Here is a 24,164-nt window from a genome sequence, read left to right as displayed (position 1 = left end):
TGTTCACGTTCAGAGTCTTCTGGAAATTTCCACCCATGTTGCCCAAGATGCATTCTGAAATTCTTCAGTCCTGTATTATCTGGAAACCAGAAAGCCATTGATCTGTATACAAAAGACATGAGTTTTAGCCCTTTCCCCTCATCCTCTGTTTCTGCTTAATACCATGGTTTTCTCTTGTTTTGTTTTTTAACAAGATAGTCTGAACAAGTAAATGTCTATATGGTTTAGTTAGAGTTTTACTTCCCTTCATGGTTAAAAATCTATATGCTTTACCAAAACAATCAGCTATGCTGAATTTGTAAATATTTATTCTGCTCTCTGCTGTTCTTTTGATATTTATAGGCCAAAGCTACCTGTGAATTACTCTTGATTTTAGTCATTATTGTTTGGTTTTGAGAATAGCCTCTGGCCTCTATCAAATCCCTACTTGTTCACATATAATTGCAAGAGAAAGAACAAAAATAACTGGTCTGGCAAAATGTTCTTCATATCCCACTGCCTATGCTTTCCAGAGCAGTGTTTTCCTCTTCACACATGAACTTCACTCTCTCTCTCTCCCATCCATACAGCCATGTGTATTAAACGCCCACGGCTGCCCTTTCCCTTCTAGGCAACATTGACATTGAAGGCTTTTCTGTGAAGTCTTGATTTATGACTATGAAAAGTACCTTCTTGTGCTGTTGCTAAAGCCCAAGGCTTCTGGTTTTCAGTTAAAACAAAAGTTATTGCTGAAGAGTTCCTTGATGAATGTTAACCCTGAACCGTTAATAAATATTTGGAAAAAAAAAAAGAAAAAAAAGAGAAATGTTCTTGTAGTCTTTATTAACCATGCAGTTTTCTACTGCTTTTTTGTTGTCTCACAGCAAAAAGCAGTTACAAAACTAGTAGCCTGTGTTGAGGGTTGTCCAGAATCTGAACAGAATGAGAAAACAGCCAAAGAGTTATTTCATTGTATCTTTGCATCCTTCTCACCCAAAATAATTCCTTTTTTAAAAAGAATGCAAGATTCTTCCTGCTTAGCATGAAAATGGGAGGCCCCAGTGTTTGAGTGGGGTGTAGCTGCACGAAGCACCTGGTATTCACATAATAATGGAAAAACTACAGTTTGGTGATCTGATGGTGAAGCAAAGGAAATGGATCTTTCTGGAGGCCACTCACTCACTCTTGGGTTCTTCCTACACCTTAGGAAAAAAAATCTGAATGCATTTTCCTGCCCTGTGGTTTCCATTCTAATCTAATGATATGAAACCTCTCTCTCTTCTTCTCCTCTCTCTTGGGAATCCGAAAGCAGATGCTCCTGCTGCCTGCCTTGTGCTGTGTTCTCAATGCTCCCTTCCCCTCCCTGGGTTCCTAAGGGTTGTAGTGTTTTGTGTATATGTTTTGTAAATATTTTAAAGGTACAGTGGTAAATTGCAAACTGCCCTGGGTTTGCCCCCACCCAGTGTGCCAGGGGGTTGAGCAGCGCTTTGTCCCTGCTGAGCTGTGGCGGGAGAACTCTACTGGGATCGCTCCAGTGCTGTCAGTAGGAGGGACTGGAGGAGGTGTTCAGGTAGCATTCTTCATTTTGAATCCACCTGAGATGACCAGGCAGTTTTCTTTGACAGCCTGGGGAAGATCTATCAAACCGGCTGCATCTTCAGGATCTCTGTGTACTTACAGAGTTTGGTGACCAAAGAGGGAGCTGGGTGTATCCATCTCACCTCAGGTTCTTTCAGAAATGGTATTTGTTGACTTTCTCTATCACAACAGCGTAGGAGGCAGTTAATGAGTTTTGCTGATTCTTCTCTCAAAGTTATATGAATTCTTGTTTTGTAACTCGCTTTCTTCCCAGATTCAGTCTGTTTAGTAGGAATATATGGGCCCTGGTAGGCCTCACACTGCTACTGTTTCACTCTGTGTGAGAAACAAGATAAAAACTTTAAACATTCCTTGAATTGCATTTTATTTTCTTCTTGTTTAATAGAATGACTTCAGTCTTCCCTTGATGTATTTGGCTTTTTTTGCTTGCTTCCAGGAAACTAGCTGTTTGTTTCATTTATCCTGTTTACCATTACATTTCTAGTTCTGACTGGTATAAGTGCCTTTAAATAGCATTCTGCCCATGGTTGCAGTTTACCATGCACTTCACTGAACCGTGTATAAAACACCTCCAGAGGAAGTCGAGAGGATTCCTGCTCCTTTTGTTAGTGGAGATGTATCCTCTAGATGGGTATTTTGCCCATCTATTGTGGGCAAAATATTGTGAACTATTGTGCTGAATCGAACAAGTGGACATATTTGCAGAATTAATGCAGTCTGCCTGTGTAATGAGTACCCTGTGGCATTTGTAAAACTGCAGGGGAAGGGAATCCAAGCTCTTTGCTCACCAGCTGTGTACCGTGTGGCATTCCAAGATGTGCCCTCATTGACATTCAGAGACCAGGAGTATGTAAGGATACAGCAAAATCTTGGCTGAATAGGGAGTGGATTTTGGTGGTTTTGGGGTTGTTTGTAGCTTTTAAAATGGTAAGAGTTCATATTAATGCAGAGGAGCTCGTGGTTTCAGGATACTGTAAGTTTTATGTCCCTCACTGATTTCCACTTGGGAGACCCAAATCTCCAAATTCTTGTATAGGACTATAGGGTCTATAAGTGCTTCATATTTATTTTAAAAATTAGTTGTGTAGTTGGTTATGAAAGAAATTGCATCTGTTGGTGTTTGAATTTATGTAAGTAAACCTTTATTAACTAAAAACTTCTGTGGAAGCTGTGTGGATTTTCAAGTTTGCAGTTAACTGTAGGTTAAGATAAGAATGTGACTAGGTTTTGATAATGGTGCCTTAAAGATTGTAAGTTTGCATGTGCATTTATTTCTACTTTAAATGGATTAGGTACTTTGAGTTGAGGCACTCTTGTTCTGGGCCTAGTTTCCATTCAGTGGAAAGCCCCTTATTACATAAAATGAATTAGAAATCTTGTTTTCATTTTAATTAATTTTATAATTTTGTCAGATTTCATCAGTTGAACCAGAAATACAAACAATGTTGTTAATACAATGAGGTTTAAAAACAATTTAAGTACTGGTGATCAGCATCACTTTCTCAGGTCACCAAATCATTTTAGGATGCCAGTGGCATGAAGGAGACATGACCAGTCTCCCTTTATCCTAGTTCATTGGTTTCATGCCTTGAAGTCTGCAATACTGAACTAAAGAGATCAGTTAGTCCATACACTGAACTGATATATTTAAACTTGCATTTCAGGCTGAAGTTTATGGTTGCGTAGTATAAGCTCATCTACTGCTTCTGTGAGAGTGCTTTTCCTGCAGTGCTCAGTTCACTCTGTAGGGAGCTGGATCTAGGTGCTAAATTAGCAGGGAGAGGAATGAGCTTGTCTTCAGTCAGTTCAGCCTGTTAAACTCATGGACCGTGCAGTGAGGTCCAGGATCAGTTGAAGGGAGGAGGAGCAGCACACGCTGGGGATGGCTGGGGCTGTGAAGCCCCTGTCCTGAGCTGGCTGGAGCTGCTCTGAAGCCCCAGGCTCTCGCTGCCCAGCAGTGCAGGCTGGGCTCCAGCTCCTCGCTGCTGGCCTCTGCCCCCTCTGCTGTTTTGCAGCAGGGATTGGCAGTGGAGCAGCTCAAGCTGGATTGTGGAAATGATAGAGCTTAAAAATAGCCCTGCAGTTTTTTTTTTTGAAGATACACTTGCTTTTTTTTTCCAGTCAGGTTAATTTCTGCATCTGACTCACCAGATTGCACAGGTACACGGATAGGTTCTACATGTGTACGTACCTTAATGCAAAGCATAGCAGGGGCTGGGAGGAGCTGGAAGAGCTCCTGGAATGGTGGCAGCTTGGTTTCCACAGATGTTTTCACCAACATGAAGGGTGCATTTGTGTGCGTTACTTCAATAACTTGTTTCTGGGTTTTGTGCTGTGTTGCTGTCGGTGCATTCAGTCCTGCTCATCTCAGGTGGATTATAGCTGAAACCCTCCTACTCTTTCCAAATGCCTTGGAAACAGGTAGCCTAAACTGCTGCCTTTTTGGCAAAATTTTCAGGCTTCTAAAAGTTTAATATTGAAATAAGGGGAAAAAAAAGAAAAACCTTGGTTAGAAACAAGCACAGCAGCAGATAACAGCAAGGCTGGTTGTTGGCTGCATGTTCCAGTGGTACAAGGCAAAGACGCTGCTGCTGAGGTGACTGGTCTAAACTCCATGACAAACGAAGGGTTAACAATGCATGGATTTCAAGGGGCTCTGTTTAGTTTTCTTTGGTTTTATTTCTTTTTTATTTTACTTTATTTTATTTTTGTTGTTGTTTTTTGTTTAATTTCTGTGTTCTGGCCACACCCAGGAGAACCGTCTGGTTTTGATTTCTCCCTTTACGGTTACATGGTAAATTTTCTTTCTCATTCTTCAGAGATGGAAACGTTCAAATACTATATATATATACATTTATTATTTTTTTCACTGCTCATCATGTTGCTTGTTATTTATTGCAGAATCTGAGGCCAGACTAAAAGGGTGACAGTTACTCGGTCTCTTCAGGCCCTTTCAATAAACCTTTGGGTAAAAAGGGATTAGTCTGGTACTGCAAATTTCTCACCACTCCTAAAAATGTTTATTGGAATTTAGTGTTCGCTGGGTTAAACTTAACTTATCTTCTGCATGGGAGAAGTTAAACTTATTTTCTGCATGGGAGAAGTTTGTGGCAGTTTCTGGTGGGGAGAAATTGTTGAAAATTTCAGCCTTGTTATCGTAACATTATTAAACTCAAACTATGTGTATAATCTAAATTTTAGAAAACCTAAGTATTGTTTTCATCTAGGATCTTCCCTTCCTCTGGCTCCATACCTATTACTATGGAGCAATCCAGTACCTGCTATAAAGCCAAGTTGGTAAATATTGGATACCTGCCCCATCTTTTTTTCTCTTGCTTTGTTTCTTTTTTTTTCTTTCAAGGTCAAGACAACCTTGCTGAGGGAAAACTGAAAAGTGTTTGTTGCATATGTATTTAGTTACAAATTAATCCCTATTCTTTACAGGTCATCTGTGAGAAGGAATAAAAAATATATGTATGTTATTTTTTCTCTCCCACTTCAAAAATGTGTGTATATATATCTAATTGCTAGTTTTTAAACCTAGAAATAACAAAAATGTCAAGTGTGGCTCACCTGTTTTTCTTGATGAAAATTTGAATGTCTAAGAGATGCATTAATATGACAAACCAAGAGGACACAAATACTAACTGCCATAGTCAACTATGTAAAGTAATAATTCAGCATTGACACTAAATGGTGCTCAACAAAGAGTTGTACAAGCTAAGGGCTGATCTGTCAATAAAATATGCTTAATTAGTTATGTTGTTCTGAATCAGATTAATTCTGGTTTAATTCACATTGTTAATTATATTCATACAGTCTGCATGTGGATCGTATGCTACCTTGAGTTAACTTAATAAAAATACTGAAAATTCCTACTCAATTTAAAGATATTTAATGATAATGTAGTTTTTAAAAATCCCATACAGACTTTACTAATTGCAAACAGATGTGAATTAAAATAGTCTTAGTTTGGTTCTAGCCCGCACAGATTAATGTCTAAAGAATTACTTTCCATCTGCACTCCAGCTTTCAGTTCACATCATCACTGAAGACATAAATTTCATTTGTTCTCCACAGGCTTGTCTAGAACAAACAGAAATTTTAATGCAAAAAGAGAAGAGGGAAGTAGAGATTCCTGTTGCAGTCTTTACCTCCCCTCCTCCCCCAGCCTTTAAAGGATGTTTTTTCTCCCAGAGGGAAAGGAGTTGCTCTTTTTCTCAGGCTTACCTTTCTCTGTAGGGGCTCTTTAAAGCAGGCACAGTACCCTATTCCTTCATAATCAGCTGTGCTACTACGCCCCCCGCACCCACTCAGTTCTCTGCAACATATTTGAGAGTTATATGCAGTTGGGCTGTTTTATTAGCCCCTGTGTCTTGTAGCTCTGATTTTAATTCATTTAAACGGGGAACTTCTATGCTGTTCTGAAACAGGCAGAGCAGTTTGTTATTTATATAGCTCTTTATTTATAGCTGGAGAAATTAAATTATCTGAAGCTTTAGATTATTGGGTTGGAGCCCAAAGAAGCGATTTTGTTGATCTCAGCATTGCAGTACTGGCTAAGATCCTTTATTATTGCTGTTCAGGGGGGAGGGAAAAAAGTAAACCTTCCCCCTCAAAAAAACAACAGCCACCACCCTGCATTTTACAAATTTGTGGCAGTTTTGTGCTGGAAACCTAGCTGTGGATGATAAAGGCCTGCTTGTCACTTAAACAGCATTGGCTGTTCTGATTACTATTGTAAAGACCTTTAAAAAGCACTTGAAGAATAATAGCTTGCTTGTGTCTTATTGCTAACAATGCTTAGAAATCAAGATGCTATCTGTTTTTTTGGGCTGTCCAGTCCAAATACTTACTGATTCCAAGGTGCATGAAGGAGGTTGCCTGGCTAGCATGCTCCTCTTCCCTGCCAAGCATAGCTGTACATCACTCTCATCACCTCACTCTTCAGTTAACATTGGGAGGGAGTTTCCATTGCATCAAATATAAGCTTTGTTGTTCTGCTCCTGAGGGTACTGGAGCCAGTGGAAATTACTCTCTGTACATTAAAGCAGTATTTGCTTTATACCAAGCCACAGGAGCCAGTTGTTGCTGTTGTTAAAATGTCCTGAAAGCAGAATGCAACAATGCTTTTTGTTTGGGTCCACTCTCTCTAATGGCATGAAGAGTATCTCATCACAGTTGTCTGTATTAAGATGCCATTTGCTCCTAGTTAAAATCCTAATTCATTTTGTCATGTTGGCTCTCTCTTAATGTCAGTGCACTCAGCTCTGTGGAAGGAAGCATAGTCTCTTACCCTGCCCTGTTATACCACTGCATGAGCTGGCAGCAGGATGAGCGTGTGTAGGACAGGCATGTGTTCCTTGTGCCTTCATGGATGTGGTAAACCTGAATTTATCTAACTAAAGTGACATTTTGGCAGTCCTTGAGCCTTTGTGGTTGCTCCAAGCAGGGCAAGTCGATTTTTCTGGAAATTTTGTATTCTAACCAGGCAGAGATCTGTTGCTATCCACAGTGCAGAGGTTGCCATTTCAGAACACAGCTGAGTAAGATGGGTAGCAGGGGGTCAGCAGTGTCATACAAAACCTGCCTTGACCAATGAATCAGTATTTAGGTGTTTAGATTTACAGTCAAGTCCACCACAGTACTCAGAGATAAGAATATTCTGGAACTACAGTATGTGATACTCTAAATCTTCACATTAAAAATGCTTACTTTATGGTGCCTCCTGGAAGCCTTGCTTACTTTCAGGGCTCCGTGTATCATTGGGGAAGTTACAGGCTTAGGAGTAGGCATGAGCTGTGCCCTGAAGAGCTAACAAGGGATGCTTTACAAAGAGCCCTTCCTTTCAACAGTGTTCTAAGGTAGGTAATTATTACTGTCTCCATTCTACAGGTAGGAAAAGTAAGGTTCAGCGTTTGATTTGCCCAAAGCTTTGCAGAATTCCTGGTACCAGGCATGAACTCCAGTTGCTCAAACTCTCATAGCAGTTTGTCAAGGGAACAAAGTGCTGCTCAGTGTCGATGCCTTGTACTGTGTCTGGGGTGGATGGGGGTCCTACAAAATTTGTGTGTTCATTAAGAGCGGAGAGAAGCCCTACTTGGGCTTACCCAGCTTGCCTATGTCAGAGCAGGGTTTAGTGTTTTTAAACAAAAAAACAAACCAAACCAAAATGAAAAATTGTCTCGAGTAACTTTGTACTTCTTTTTTGGTCTGGCCTCAATTGCTTTTATGTTTTCTTTTTTTTTTTTTTAATTACTCTTATTATTCTTATTATGATTACAGTTCCTTTTTTATTGATTTTAATTTCTTTCATTTATGAAACATGCATGAACCAACAATGTGACTCTAGGAGGTTATTGCTGAGTTGTGCTGATGTCGATTTCATACTGTGATATTTTTTCTCTATTTACCTAGAGATCAGTATTTCAATATATAACGATGTGCATGTTTTCCCCCCTTCTCCCGCTGCATGCAGGGATTCGGGTTCGTAACTTTCGAGAATAGTGCTGATGCAGACAGGGCCAGGGAGAAATTACACGGCACCGTGGTAGAGGGCCGTAAAATCGAGGTGCATGTCTTCAGTAATTCAATTTCTTCTTTATATTTATTCTTTTGATTTCTTTTTGTGTCTTGCCTCACTTATTTCACATTTGGATCCCAGTCTCGTGTGTGCGTGTGTGTTTGTCTGTGTCCTTCACCTCCCTGCACTGAAATGTATAGAAGTTTACACCCTTTACAGAATATTTTTTATTGTTGTTTTGGATATTTTTTTCCTTTTCTTTCTTCTTTTATTAAGTTTTATTCCCACCCACTCCAAGTTTTTGCCCTTCTGCTGTCTTGATTTTTCCTTTGCTTCAGTTTGCAAGGCTCCGATTTCCTGTTACCAGGCCTGAACAAAACTAACTGAAAGAGTACTGTCCAACTTCTAACTGTGTCCAAAAAAGAAAGCAGGGGGCCAGCCAGTATCCTCTCTTTCCTCTGAGGCCAGTTCTCCTCCATGCAAGTGTGAGATGATGCCTGTGGGAGGGGTGGGGACACGTGGGGCAGCAGCCCCAAGTGGGCTGTACTATGTACACTGCTGGTTTCTTGATCAGCCCATGGTCAAGAAAAGGTTTGGTGAAAGCTAATCCTAAAAGCCTGCTAGCTCTCGCCGCCAGGGAGGGAAGGGTTAATGTTGGCTGGCCATCATGGCCATATGTTGGGCCTGTCTGGTGTTGACCAGTTTGGTGTTCCACTGTGTTGAAGGCTAACTGGCATCATCCCTCTCTCCTTCTTTCTTTAAAAAAAAACAAACACAAACCAAAAAGTACAAATATTGAAACAAAAAAGCCGCCGTTTTTGAGTAAGATGTCTGCATATTTTGCCTTTTTTTTTTTTTTCTGTTTTGTTTTGTTTTTTTATTTCCCTTTCCGATGGTTTAGCGTTTAGGGCCCTTCACTTGACTCACTCTTTCCATGGTAACTATACACAATGCTGGCGATGGTACGAGTTGGCGGTAAGTGAAACAACAGTGCTAGAGAAGAAGCTTTTCCTTTTCTTTTTTTAAAATTTTTCTTAAAATTACAAAAAAAATTAAGAAAGAAAAAATCCATCTGCCATCTCACATTAACACTACGAAATGTGATTTGACTTGTTGTCCCCACCCACCTCCTTCCCCTTCTCCCCCTTTTATTTTCAATGCTGTTGAGTAATGCCGCCTGGACTTTGGATGTACATATTGTTTTGTAGCAGTCTGAGCTGTTTGATTACTGACTTCATGGTGATTTCCCCTTGCACATCTTACTCAGAGTTACTGAACTCCAGTTTGGCTGGTTTTTATTAATGCACCCATATCCTCTTCTCTCTCTCCTGCCCCTTCTTTCTGCTGCTCTTTCTATCTGAGACCTGTTTGTAGCTGTTATTGTTTTTCTCTCTTTTTCTTTCTGCCCCCTCCCCAGTTTATTTCTTTACTAAGTTAAATGCAGCTGTTGGTCTCTTTGCTGACTGGTGGTTTCTGATTGGTTCTGGCAATTTTTCCTTTAAGTGCTTGTGTTGCACTTTGCTGTAGCAGCTGATTTCAGGCACTCGCTCCATCTAATGATTGTCTGTGAGACCCTATCCCCTCACTCCTCCCCTCCCCACCCTCTGAATCAATTGTGGTGTGTTTTTTTTTCTTTCTTTTTTTTATCTGTGTGTGTTTAACTGCATGCTCTCAGTCTCATCATTGTTGTTTCCCATTCTTTCTACTTTAAATGTGTAATGTTTCTATTGTTTTGGGTCTGAAACAAGAGTAAAATGTAGCTCTGGACTCCTCACCCTGTGTACCCCCACCATCCATACATCTCAAGGGCCTGAGGCAGCTTCTATTTTTGTATCCATTTTTTTTCTTCTTCACCCTGGCCTCCGTTCCCATTGGGCATGTGTTTTGATAAATTATTGATGATTCATAAAGACTTCACCCTCCTTGCAAGAGCTTTGAGGCTGACACGGGGCTGCAGTAACTTGGCTTCCAAACTAGTCCATCTTTTCTTTATCAGCACCATCTCTGCGGTAACACCCCACTTGCTTGAGCAGTCAAACCGCTTGGAACTGTGCAGAGCTCTGTAAAGAGGGTGGAGGGCACAGTAAGCCCAAAAATGATCCAGGTCTGCTGCTATGTACTCTTTTTGTCCCATGAGATTTGTGACAAGGAAAAATTATCTGGAAAAAGATCTGAAAATGGTGGGTGTAAATCAGTGAATGTAGATCATTTAAAGAGTTGGTGATGTTCCAGAGATTTCCTCAAGCCTTGGGAGTTCAAATCTAATGCTGAGGGACTCCAGGCTACCTTTTTCTACTCAAGTGTTCTGCCAGTGACCTGCTGGGTCCCAGTTCCAGCAGTGAGCTTGAGAAACGAGTCAGCTTGTGCATCACCTGGTTCAGTTCCCCTGCCCTGGGCTGCAGAAATTATTCCTGCCTCTCTAAGAGAACCTGGACAAAGCATCTAGGGTTGTGCCCTTTTGATCACTGAGTTGTAAATAATCCCGTGCCTAGGGATGGCAGGGTGGTGGAGAATCTGCACTTTACTCTTGTTGGCCTTTTGTTTAATGCATAATTTTAAAATGCCACGTTTAGCTGTAACTTTTATAATTAAATGGCAACTGTTAAAAGTAATTTAAAGATTTCATTAATGTAAAATTAGCTGTTTAATTTTATTTTGCTCAGAGAAGTATAGTGTGTATGTGTGTGTGTGTGGTATCTGAGAGTTTTTCACCATATTCCCTAACGTTCTGTGCTTCCTTCCCTCTCCTCCCCCTCCCCTTTCTTACTTTCAGGTTAACAATGCCACTGCGAGAGTGATGACCAATAAGAAGATGGTCACACCTTATGCAAATGGTAAGAGAGACAGTTTGCACTAGTGATGAGCTGAAACGTTTGAAGAAAGACAAAAGGCAAAAGTCATGACCTCTCCTCAGGACCAAAAGGAACCAAGAAAACCTCACAAACTCTAATTTGTATCATTATACCATTCAGTATAACCCAAAAGTGTTTGTGGAGAATACCATTTTCCAGTTGGAGAAGTGGGGACAGAAAGAAGTAGGGACCTGCCCCATGTGGCTAAGATGGGTGAAGGTGTCAAGGGCCAATGGGTTGCCTGCCCTACTACTGCAAGCTGACTCTATATGGTGGGATGTGCAGTACTCCTGTGTCTCACTCCATCACATACATACCTAAATATGAATGCAGAAACATAACTTAAGATGCTTAATCTAAGTCATTAACTTAATAACTTAAGATAGCTCAATTTAGGTTCTATCTGTAAAAGTACAGCTGTTCTCAAGCAACCAGCAAAACAGAGCCTTTGCACTGCTTGTTTGCTTGCTTTTTGTTTCAGACTGCTTGTATTCAGTGAATTTTCCAGTCAACCTAAACAGAGGAAGACCAGGTTGTTTGGGTAGTGAGGAATCCTGTTTGATTGGGATATCTTGGTGGTTCTCTGTGAAGTCATTTTACTTCATAGGCATATATAGCATAAAAAGTGATTCTCCCAGCAGAATGCTGCTTTGATAAAGATTTTGAATCTGAGTCTTCCTCCTGAAACGGGCAGCAAAGTTCTTTTCAGTGTGTAAATGTTCCCAAACAGTTTCTTCAAGGCAGGAAGCTGCATACAAGTAGTAGCTGGTGTGACAATCTGTTTTGATTACAAAGTAAGACTCCAAACTCAGAAGATAAAAATTCTTTATGTTGCTGTGCTGCCGACTTACTGAGTGGTCCCTTGCAAGTAAATCTTACCTTGGGTACAGAGATGGGGAAACATAGCCAAGCAAAAGGCTTGGGACTGTGGGTCTCACAGTACCTGGAAGGAACTAGGAGATTTTGTAGCAAAAGGCAAGGCATCCATGGTACATTGTCCTGAAAACAAGAGCAGAAAATGTCATGTATGTGACTGTTTGGTAATGAAACTTGGCTTACTTGTGAAAGTGATAGCGTACAAGAATATTTTGCTTTTGCAGCCAGCAGTTTAAAGCCAGCTTTAAAGCTAGGCAAAGAAATTTAGTATTAGACCAGGCTTAAGTAGTATTGGCAAGTATGGTTGTACAACTGTTATTAAATTTAAGAGTTAACAGTCCTCTTGTTGCCGCTACTGGAGTATTTTGCCATCAAGGTGACCAGTGCAGCAGCAGTATGCTTGTACTTGCAGAGGGAGCCTGCACTGCATCTGTCATTGACACTCTGCCAGCAGGTGAAGGTGTGGTGGTGATGGGGTGCAGTTCTCAGAGTTGTTCATATAGCTTCTAGAGTGGTTAGAGGTGTCAAAAGTTCAACAAGTGCACCAGAGCTCCAAGACAGGAACTGTATAGATTTATTTAAATAAAAATGCCTCTGTGATTGCTGGCTGAACAGCTGAGATCTTTCGTGAGAGGAATGCTTTGTGGAAGCCAACCCAGATCACATTGTTAGCTTTGTATTTCTTTTCTCCCCCATTAGAGAGATGGAGGGGGGAAAGACAGGTTTCTAGATGTGACTGGACATATGTACCAACTCATACCCGTACTTCTTTAAGCTCTATTCTCTTGTAGGTTTTATCTTGATGATTTGCAGTTCTTGCCAATTATCCAGATTATATTGAAATAATTTCTCTGTGAAGGCTTTCATCTGAAAAGCAGCATAAAGGAGAGAAATACTGAAATAACAGTGAGGAGAAAGTGTGAGATGAATAGAATGATTTTTTTTTTTTAAATGAACTATAGTTGTGTAATACAGTTAATTAGGAAATTCAGACACTGTTGCTTTTTAGCAGATCTCTAGCAGATGAGAGAAGGGTGCTTTGAGAATTCAAGGCTATAATTTGACTTGCCTGAGATGACAGTCTGGGCCAGTGGCTTTAGGGAGCGCTTGTATCTGCAGTGTTCCCAGTGAAAGTAGGGAGGAGCTGGCACCAAGGCTTCCACAGGGAATGCCAGGTTGCACGGTGCTTGTGGCAAATACGTATATAAGGTGGTTGGCATTCCCACAGCAGTGCCTCTGCCTGCTGCAGGTCAGCTGATGTTTTGCTGTTCCCTCCGATACAGTGACCTGCACCTAGAGCTTGATGTTAGGAGAGGGCAGTTGGCCTCCATCTACACCAAGGGGGATTGAGGCGAAGCAGAAATTGGAAAGAGCTGTGCATGTGAAGCTGGGGCGCATGCAAGAGACCATTCCCCCTACCCACGCTGCCCGTTCCTTCTCTTGGTGTAGATTTTGGCATTCACTGCAGTCTTTGTTGTTTCAGGTTGGAAGTTGAGTCCTGTGGTTGGAGCGGTGTACGGCCCTGAGTTATATGCAGGTAGAGCTTAAGTAGACACTTCCACTTCTGCCATTTAACTGCAGTGGTGTTTGTTTATGTTCTTAATCTGCTGTTTCTTTATAACCTTTTTACTGTTTTGTTTTTGTTTTTTATTCTTTTTTTAAATTAAATTAGCATCCAGCTTTCAAGCAGATGTCTCGCTGGGCAATGATGCTGCAGTGCCCCTGTCAGGAAGGGGGGGTATTAACACTTACATTCCTTTAATCAGTAAGTAGCCCCCAATGGCCCCTGTACTGTTACTGTGCTTGAGTTAATGATGACCTGCTACCCTTCTTCTCTCCAGTCTGTATAATATATACTTGAAAGGATGGGTCACACTGGGAATGAGTTTACCTTGAGCCAAAGTATAGAGTGCAGTTGCTGTAACTTGTTCACCTGCAGTGTCTTGCTGTACTGCTGAATGGGTCCTTCTGAACAACAAGGAGGCTGCAGAACAAGGGGAGGGTGTGTGTGAGGAACGGGCCATTCCCTTGCTCCCCTCCTTGTATTGAAATGGAAGAAACCTAACAGACAAATCCCTAAAGTACATATTATACAAGCTGCTGAACCACGGGTCTGCAGGGCCCCGAGTGGCATGCACCTGGATGCATGCTGGGTTGGGATTGTGCCCTGGGACTCGTTCCCTCTCAGTATCTGTTTATGACGTGTTTGCAGATGCCTCTGAGGTTTTACAAAGTTTCATCACAAGCCAGTTTACTCCAGTTTAAAGCATAATAATAGAGGCATTGCTATATGTGGTGCCAGTTATTGGTCACACTTGTTAAATGAAGGTGGGCTCTCAGTAAACTGGCACTTTATGGGAAATTGCTGCTGCTGTTATATGGGCTATCTTGTCTTTCAGGCTTTAAAATGAACATACAGAGGATTGGGTGGCAAAGAGTGGGAGGGGAAAGGAGGGAAGAGACTGATGTAAGTTGGTTGACTTTAAGGGCCTCTTGACAAATTATTTTAAAGAGCCTCTGCAGTTTTGGAAGAACTGCGTGCTGTATTGATAGTAACTCCCCATGCTTCTCAGACTCTAACCAGACTGCATGCCAGTATCGAAAGGTGGGGGGATTTGAGCCCTGTTTGGGGTGGGTAAGGCATGCCAAAACATTAACCTCTTGCATGCCAAACCTTTCTGCAACCCTTCTCCCCCCAAAGGCCGTGGTGTAGCAGGAAGTATGTATGGGATGCTTGCTGGGTTATAAGCATGTCCTTCTGCAGGATTGATGCCAAATGTCCCACCGCTGTGGAGCTGTTGTGTCACTTTGTTTGAAGCAGGTGGTTGCTCTCTGGAGTGGAGATTGTATCCTTTTCACCTTCCACCTTGTCTGTCTTCACAGTTCCAGGCTTCCCCTATCCAACTGCAGCCACCACAGCGGCCGCGTTTCGGGGCGCCCATCTGAGGGGCCGAGGAAGGACAGTGTACGGGGCAGTGCGGGCAGTTCCTCCCACGGCCATCCCTGCCTACCCAGGGTAAGCACTGTCACAGGAGCAGAGTGCTCTGCACAGCCGTGTCAAAGAGCTAATCGGTTAACAAAAACCCTAAAATTGTCTGGATGGTGAGAGTCAAGATTTTGCTAGTGCCAGAGCGTTCTGCACATGATGGCATCCAGTGGGGGCAAATTTAAATTTTTCTGTCTTAAGTGCTTGACTGAAACAATTTTCAGTACTTGCAACAGCTTAAAGTGCTGATGGGTTCCTTCTCATAATTTCTCAATTTGTCTGTATACAGTATTTGAGTCCATTGACCCAATATGTTATAGTGCTGCTGAGAAGGACATAAAGAGAAGATCTAAAATTCCTGAAAAACTTCTTCTCTTTGTACTCCATTTGTGTTTCCATATTCAGAATGAGGAATATTATCCATTAATTCATGCCTCACCATCTGGCAGTAGGACACAGAAGAGCCAGTTACCCACAATGGATTTGCTTTCTTTGTTGGAGACGGTTTAAAAAGGTTTAAAACAAAGATTAATCAAGTCCATTAATTTAAAGCTGGGAGCATTTGGGATGTAGAGAGAATGATAATGCAATGAAGCAATGGCAAATGTGTGGCCTTAGCATTCTTTGCCCTCAAATTTTCACTAGTAATGCAGTGCAAAAAATGCCGTTACAAAGGAGTATTCTGCTGTTTAAAAGTAGAGGGAACTAGACCTGTATGTGAGTTTTGATTTGGGTTTTTGTTGGTTTGTTTAAATGTGGTGGAATGACAGATAAATCAGCAAATCCCTTCCAAACTGTCTTTTTTTTTGTTTGTTTGTTTTGTTTCTGATTTTTAATCATATTGTCTTGAGTTCTACTTGCCATATTTTCCAGGCAATGTTCTCAGAAAGAACAGGAGTAGAAACGAATCCTCCAGCACAGAGATGTGGACTGACCCTTCTTTTCCTTTACACTAGGCCCAAAGGGGAAGAAAAATCCCATAAATCTTTTATTAAGAAGGAAAGTGGAATCCATACACATCAGTGCAGGGAGCTGGCCTGATCTATACTGGATAAGCTCACAATACCTTCTGCAGCAGATTAAGTGATGAGAGCTACTGTGACCCTTTTAGAGACTAGTCTGATTTTTAAAGTGGAGCTCCAGAAAGCAAGCTGCAGTGCTCAAGTACCTGTCCAGCTTTGCTCTTTGGCAATTTTGGCAATGTTTGTATTTAATTCACCAGAAGACTTTAAATGAAACCTCTCATGTAAATATTGATCTTCTGAACATTGTGTTTCTTCTGGGTTTTCAAATCCACTTTTTTGCCACCACGCCTAGTTTACATTCTCTCTCCTCTAACCATAGCCTCTGACCTGCAACTTGTCTGTCTATTGCTCTAAAAATGGCCCAGTCCAATTTTACTGGGGAGTGCTCCACAGTGAAACAAAGCAGCAAAGCTAAGTGCTACTGTCTAGCAGAACATGAAATATTTGCACCAGGGAGGGGGAATGTGCTTTTCATCCCTGGGAGTAACAGCTAGAGCATTCCTAGCCAGAGGCTGTCATGAGTGGGGCACTGGGAAGGCCTTGTCTTTGATGTAAATCCAGCCTGAGTCCCATGTAAAAGGTTTATTTTAATTTGAAATATGGGCCACGCTCCAATGATTAGCCCTTCCAAATACTGTCTCGTGTCTGTGTTTACTGGTATTACACTGAATTTTTCTGACCCTGCTGACTTATCCCATGTCTTCATGGTCAGCATACTACCTAGTAAACATTTACAGGGCACCAGTAAGCAAGGCAGATTCACAGAGTCCCAGAACTGTCCCTAGTCCCAAGCAATGGGATGTAATTACCTACTACTGGTGTTTTTTGTCATCATAGTGTGTCTCTGCAAGATACTTTGTAGAACAAATTGGATTCCTAGTGGAATAATACAAAATGTGCTGTACAATTCCATGTTGCAGTAACTTGTAGGACAGCCAGCACTCTGTGTGAGCACTGTTGACCTCCATGGGGTCAGGGACAGGCACACGTTCCTGACATCTTGCCCTCCATCCGTTACTTTCTTCCTGGCCAGTGGAAAGATGACACCATAAGATCAGTCAGCAACATCAATGACCAAGACATAGTGAGTAATGTCGAAGAAAACAGTAAAGTAAGCTGCAGGTTAACTCAAACCTGATAGAAGGAATTGGTATTCCCAAGCCTCAGTGGTGTTTAAGTTACAAAACTTAATGGTATCACTGCATTTGAGAGCTTAGCAGAATTTAAAAAATACAGAATGTAGATTAATAAAAGCTCATTGGTATTGCCATACTGGATCAGACCTGAGCACCATCCCAGCTAGAGTAAGTTTTGGCAGTGTCAAATGCTAAGCCAGAGGAAGGTGCAAGAAATCATAGCTCTTAATAGTTTTAATAATAATTTCAGGAACTCAAGATTTGCTAATGCCTATGTGGAATGCCCATACTTATGCATGGCCATGGTTGTTTATCCAGAGAAGGGTTTTGATACCTCAGAAAGCAACTGCTTAGACTATTGTAGGTGATTTAGATTGTCACCTAAACCTCACTTTGAACACTAATGCAACTTTCAGTTTTCAACTGAGGTGCCACTTGGTAGAAATAAGGAGACATTATAACCTCTGATATAAAGCACAAGTAAAAACTCTACTGGAATATTGCCCTGATTTGTAGCAGCCATGCTTTTTAAATGAGAATGCTAACAAATAACATTTCAGACCAAAAGCTGAAAGAATCCAGATAGTCTGAAAAAAACTCAGCTACTGTAAAACTCTCAAAGTTACATAAGCTTGATAAATTTTGTTTCTCAAACTATAGGTTAGTCATTGACGTGTGCATGGTATTAAGTACCTATATGAGGAATAGACTTGCCATAGTAAAGAGTAATTTTGTCTTGGAGTGTAAATATATATGAAATTCACTGATTTGAAGCCATAATAGATAGAAGACTAGGGCAGCAGTCAGCTTTGAGGATTTGAAGTGGTTTTTTTTCGCTCCTTTTCCAACACAACAGTCAGCTGTTGGTACACCTAAATGATATGCTGGCTACTTTACAAAACCAGCCTGTTTCTTTTTCCCTTGGATGTGTTTTAGCACAGCTAGTAGGCTTTTCACAGATTGCACCAAGATTTGACTGGCTGCCAGGCTGTTTTATACTTCTGGTCAAGCTACATAACCAGAATGTGGTTCTCAGATGAAGGAATTCTCTCGTTTTGCTAGCATTAAGAATCACAAGTATGAATATTCTGCCATATAAATAAACCTTGCTGAATTTCAGCCCTGGAAGCTGATGTCAGTCAAATCCTAACTAAAGCAGAGATGGAGGATTCATGTGTGTTTGGGTGTTTGGATCCAGGAAGTCTTACTTTTACCTGTTATTAGTGTTCCTTGCAGTTTTCTCTGGAGAGCTGATGCTAGCATCTCTTGCTGATAGAAATAGTGGCCTGATCCAATGTGGTAATGCTGATGTCCATCCAACTGACTGTGTTTGGAATAACTGTTAAAACTGCTAACCTGTTCATAAACCAAGTCACTTCCTCTGTCATGCGTTTGCCTTTCCTGCAGGAGCAGGTGGAGTATCACTGCTAAAACACTCCTGGTCCTAGATAGAGAACCCAGCAATGTAAGTCACTGCCCCAGGAGCCAAACTCTTTGTTATGTGGTTGTAAAAATTTAGCTTCAACAAATATGATCTTACGGCCTGCTTCTCCCTGCTGAAGTGGCTCCCCTCTTCCTCTAACAAGGGTCTCTATCTTCATACCTGCTCCCAGCGCTCTTGGAGACTACAGTAACTGTGTCCATTGGGAATGGAGTGTACTTTTCCTGGGGAAGGCAGCAAGACTAAATTATTCAAGCAGTAGCTAACACTGCAAGATTTTTTTTAATTTTTTTTTTTTTTTTTAGTAATAGCATGCAGAATTTTGGCAAGATCTGCTGGGCTTTTTTGTGTGTGTGTGCCTTACAATAGGTGGGTGTCTGAGGGTTGCAGGCTCTTGGCAGCATTTCACATTCCATCTGATGAGTAAAAAATGGTAGTCAAAAGAATAGCTAGTGTTCCATACCTTCTTTTTTCTTAATGCTATGGGTAAGTCATGCACATCAGATCCATGAGCATCACAGAGGGTGGGGTTAATGCTTTTCAAAGCCTTGAGCGAGTTTGTGTGGAGCTCTTCAGGGGACAAAGCTGGAGGAAATTCCTCAGTATGTGAAGCACACGCTGAACTCAAATGGGTGGGGGGCATCCCCTCTCTTCCTTCCTCATCCTTCCCCAACCCCTGTCCCCAGACTGAGCTGTGTAGTCTTATGCCTAGTGAATGCTCTGGTAAGAGCAGCTATTTGGGAACCCCAGGCTCTGTTTAACAGTTTTTGTGCTTGAAGTTCTGAGAGAAACAAAACTATGGCTTAAAGCAGAAAAGGCACCATCCCATGGAAACCCTTCCAGTTGCTCCTCTCTGCTAAGGAATAAGTAATTACTACCAGGGACTCCCACTGCACCTTTCAATTTTCGGATCTTGGACCAGTCACCTAACCTTTTTAGCTCATTATCTCTGCTTGTGAAAGCAATGCATTGTGGGTATTTTTGGTTTTTTCTTTTCAATTACATTTCTCTGTGTTTACTTTGATCAGAATTGGTTGACTTGTTTTCCTGAGGTGTTGCATCGGTTCTTTAAGATGCTGAATAATAATACTTTGCATGCTTGTGTGATCAGCCAAATCTTATCGCATGTCTAATGTGCAGGGTAAAAGCAGGTGATGTATGGATGTCAGAAACAAAACTCATGCAGCCCTGTGAAGCCTGAAAAATGTAATCAGGCACAAGTCTCTGAACCACACTTCCTGACATAGGCGACTGCAGCCCCTGTGGGATGCCTTCTGTGAAGGGCTCCTCAATATCACAAGCCCACTTCATGAAGCCAATGTTTCCATGTGTTTTAGGGGGTAACTAAAATCATTCCAGGAGAATAACCAGAGTGGAGGCTTCTACACCCTTGTGTCTCTCTTCAGGACGTCAGATCTTTTTGAGTCGATATTTGCTGTACAAGATGGTGGTTCCCCTCCGTCTCTCCTTTGCATACTGTCTCCCCCTCTGCCCACCCCCTGCCCCTTTGCATGCCATGGAAGATGACTTGGAGCCGTGCGTGCGCACACACGTTCTCTTGCTGATTTGCTCCTGCCAAAAGCCCAGGTTGTGGATTCATACATCACCTGCCTGTGTAAAACGCATGTGCATGCTGCCGTCCTCAATAACCGGAATGTGTTTTCTGTTCTTTTGTTTTTTGTTTGTTTTTTTTTCTTTTCTTTTGTTTTTTTTTTTTTTCTTTTTTGTTTTGTTTTTGTGTGGATTTTCTGCAGTGTGGTTTACCAGGACGGATTTTACGGTGCTGACCTCTATGTAAGTACACACACCGGAGCCTTCTTTGTCCCCAACCCCTGACAAGCCAGCCTTTTTTTGTTTTCTTTTCTTTTTCTTTTGGTTTGTTCGTTTGGTTTGGTTTTTTAAATATCATTTACTTTAATTTTCTTCTTCCTTGTGGATATATATATTTATATATTTAGGAATGCAAGCATGCTTCTCTGTCACTGCGCTTGCCCCTGGGTGCAAGACCTAAGCCTTTGGGTTTCCTGATCATTGCCAGGGTCAGTTTATTTGGTGTCCTGTCCCCCACATTCACACTGGTACTAATCAACCTGAGAGATGATTAGCAAATTAAAATTTCTCTCAACACTTCTCTCATTTACATAATTTGGATATAAAAATAACAGGACTGGTTTAGCCTCAGACCTTCCCTTTCCTTCTCCCCCTCTTCCCTCCCCTTTCTCTTCCCTCTTGGGGCCCTTTTGGGTTTGATTTGTGTAGTCCACACTACACTGAACAAGTTGTATGTTTAAAACTGTTCATGTGCCACTGGGATGTGGAGATTATCCCTTTGGGGAAGACACTGGGACTGATTAAAAATGGAGGCTGAGATGCTGGAGTGAAAACTGACATCTCATTTTGCTGGTAGGAATGGCACCTAAATAGGCTAGATTCTCTCTCCTCTTCAGGGAATTGTAAAGTACAAATATGTGGAGATGTTTGGTTACAAGAGTCAGCAGCCTCCTCCTGTTGGGGAATTAGCTATTATACCACGGGAGACTTTGTCCTGTCATTGTCTTTGTCCTGCCCAGTCAGTCTGTATTGCAAATCTCCAGGGAGTCTGTGTGTTCATAGGTGGGTTGTGGATGGAGGTAATTGAACTGGCCAGCGAGAAAAGTGCTTTCCTCTCCAAGGGAGAGCTGTTGCAGAGCAGGAATATGGTAGGAACTTGCCTTTCAAAGCCAAAATATTCAGTTGCCACTGCAACTCATAGACTGCCCGGCTTTATCAGAGTTCCCAGTTGTGGCATTGTAGGTCATAGCTCCCTGGAGCTGGGAAGTTTTGTATAGTTTGGGTTGTGACACAATTGTCAGCACGAATTTCACAGTCCTGCTCCTTTGAAGGTGCTATTCCTGCCATTTATAAAGAGGACCCTGGGGTTAGACTTAGGATAATGGATGGAACTAGCTTTTGGATTTTGTTGGCTGATATGGAGGAGGAAGTTCTGGACAGGTGCTTTTTCCAGCCCAGGTAGAGTTGGAAGATGTGCTCTCTGAGATAGAAAGAACTGCGTGCATTTCTTCACTCTTCCATATACTGTGGTGTGTGCAGTTCTTTTAAGATTGATCTGCCTAGTCAAGTGTTTCTTTATAAAGCTGTGTCAAGGACTATGGAAGGTTCTGTGTTTTCCTGCCTCACTCCTAAAGCACTGCCTTTACAGACACTGACTTTGCTATGGCACGTAACCAAGAAAATGAGTGGTGCTTAGTGCCTCTTCCCACAGAGTGTGGCATATAAAAAGCTGCCATGTTGAAAGGGAAGTCTGATCAGCGTTACTCCCTATTTTTGAGAAAGCTTCTTCAGAGCTTTTGTTGGGGAGGAGAGGCTTATATAACATGTAAGGACAGAAACTTCAGCAGTGAAGAACTCCTGTAAGCACTTGGTGCTGCAGAGCAGTACCACCATGTAACACAAAGCCAAGCCCCCAGGTCAGGTTAGAACCATTAGGTGGATTTCTGATGACTTTGCTGTTGGTGGCAGTGGTGTCACTATCAGAAAGCAGGATGATGGAAGAGAGGACTGCGTCAAAGTAGATGGTGATGCTTTTACCTGTTTTATTGCTAGCCAGAGCCCTCCAATGGAGCTCAGGAAAAAGTTACCATTATCCAAACTTGAAGTTGCCCTTCCAAACAGTTTGCTTGGCACAGGTGGAATGACTTCAATGTCTCTGTGTCTCACTGATTTGTTGTGCTTTTCACTGCAGAGCTTCTATCCCTCTGGTTGCTGTGATAGGTTTACACAGATTTTGGAAGGTATGGCAGAGGATATTTCAGTTAGGACTAGGGGAAAGTTAAATCGAGGTTCTCTTAAGATTTCTGAGTCCATAGGGTTGTGGAAAGGAGCTGAGCTGGCAGGGAGTGGTTAATGGTAGGAGAGATGAAAGGGAAGTGTCCCAAGTTTGGGCTGCTTTTTCTGCATAATGCTATGCACCGATTTCTCATTTTCCTCCTCCTCCTTTTCCTCACTCCTTTTTTCTTTCCTGGGGCAACCATCCTGCTAGCCATTTCTTCTGTGAAGAAGGCATTCCATCTGTTGTTGGATGCGTCCCACTCTGGCAAGACACCTGAATTGATAAAACAAGCTGCCCCAGGATGCAGAGGGCTTCATTTCGGATCATAAGAAAGGTTATCTTTCTTCTACAATGGGGTCAATCTGGGTGGCGGGGGGGGAACCCAAACAAACCCACCTGTGCCAAGACTGCTCCTGCCTGTGAAAAGCGTGCTTGCATCCACTGGAAAGAAAAGGCTGGTGAGCCCCGCTGTGGGCTGTTTGTATGATTGTTTCTTTCCACAGCTGTGTTTTTTTGAACTGCTCTTCCTGTGTTCTGTTATAGAATAGTCTTACAGGAACCAATCATTAGCGCTAAAATACCTCAGGTAGGAGTGCCAGTGTGACCTGCCAACCAATCAGATTGTGGATTGCAGTGGAAAAAACTGAATTATACTAACCATTCCAGCACCACATTAGAGATGGGAACAGAGGCTTTTTTAGAGCAGCGCAGACTCACGTGTGAGCCAAGCCCCCGCTGCAGCAGGGTGGCGTGTGTCCAGATTTCATACCAAGTGGTATTTCACTCAAAATAAAAAAAAAACAACCAAAAACCAATGAAAAACTAAAAATCAACAAAACTTTAATTCAGTGGAAAGGTTAACAAGGTCATGCTTGTCCCATTACCATGTAGAAGCACCTGCTGCAATGGACACTGTTGTCCTGTCACCTCTTCTAATTCATTCATGCTCATTCCTGGTGCACATATGCCACCCTCCTAATACAGAAATACCAGAAGCGGTTCTAGCCCTTTCTGCTTCTTAACTTCTGTCGTGTGGAAGTATGGGGGTGGAGAAGACATCTGAGAGATGGCAAATAAAAGACCCTAAAATTGGGCTTACTGCCTAAACCTGGCAAGCAGTAAATGTACCTAAGTGGTACCATGAGTTCCATATCTCCCTGGGGTTATGGACACACTTGTGTCCTAGGGGCAGAAAGGCTCTTTGGAGTAAAGAGGGCAGTGGCATACTTTCTGTGCCCTTCTAAGGCAGGAAGGGAAAAAGAAAAGGGACATTTATACCACACTTGCATAGTAAGCTCTAGTTTTGGATTTCTTCTTGCTCATGTTGGATTGATCACCTGATATGGACTTAAAGAGTGGTGGAGAAGATATGCTTGAGCTGAACTGCATAAAATGCTAATTTGTTTTCATTAACATACTCAGTAGTTGGAATGCTACTTTAGTTGGGATTGCAGCTTCCCATAGATGTTGTTTTCCCATGTTTGTCTTATTTCAGAAAATATAAGACAATACTGAAAAAGCTGCCATCTAATGTTAAAGAAGGAATTTAAAGTAAAATACTGCTTTGTTGATGAGCCAAGGACAGTAACATCACAGAAGAGTAATTTTAAATTACGCTTTTGTTCATACCTAACAAAAACAGCTGTTGGACAGCTCAGGTCTGTAGGCAGAAACACTTCGTGGGGAAAGGGATCCAGCATAGCCCCAGCAAGACTGGAATACCAGATAGACAGAGAAGGAGAACTTGAATTAGGATAAGCAACATATAGGCTGGTGTTCATTTCTCTCACATGGTCCCCAGACAATCCAAAAGCCTGTACCAAAATGGGCTAATCTTAATTTGCACGGTCCTTTTGGTTGTTTCTGATGCCCAGTGACAATGCACAAGCCTTCTTGCTAGTTCCCATTCCCTTATGGA

At 41.9% G+C, this 24,164-nt stretch overlaps 1 protein-coding gene across 9 annotated transcripts in view; it reads left to right on the top strand.

The window, feature by feature from the left end:
- RBFOX2 (RNA binding fox-1 homolog 2) overlaps positions 1-24,164 on the top strand; it is a 170,266-nt gene that overhangs the window by 133,952 nt on the left and 12,150 nt on the right. For 4 of the 9 annotated variants that reach the window (XM_058023104.1, XM_058023111.1, XM_058023110.1 and 1 more), the window contains 6 exons: positions 8,057-8,149; positions 10,875-10,935; positions 13,313-13,366; positions 13,502-13,594; positions 14,713-14,845; positions 22,790-22,832. In XM_058023104.1, the coding sequence (XP_057879087.1) occupies positions 8,057-8,149; positions 10,875-10,935; positions 13,313-13,366; positions 13,502-13,594; positions 14,713-14,845; positions 22,790-22,832 (477 nt within the window). Of the gene's footprint in view, positions 1-8,056; positions 8,150-10,874; positions 10,936-13,312; positions 13,367-13,501; positions 13,595-14,712; positions 14,846-20,171; positions 20,212-22,789; positions 22,833-24,164 lie in introns of all 9 variants that reach the window. The other 5 variants (XM_058023105.1, XM_058023113.1, XM_058023108.1 and 2 more) reach the window with 4 other exon arrangements.

This window comes from Melospiza georgiana, chromosome 4 (genome assembly GCF_028018845.1).
Source record: "Melospiza georgiana isolate bMelGeo1 chromosome 4, bMelGeo1.pri, whole genome shotgun sequence".
In the NCBI taxonomy this organism is placed as follows: domain Eukaryota; kingdom Metazoa; phylum Chordata; class Aves; order Passeriformes; family Passerellidae; genus Melospiza; species Melospiza georgiana.
Note: the sequence above shows the minus strand (reverse complement) of the source record. Positions and strands in the feature narration are given on the sequence as shown.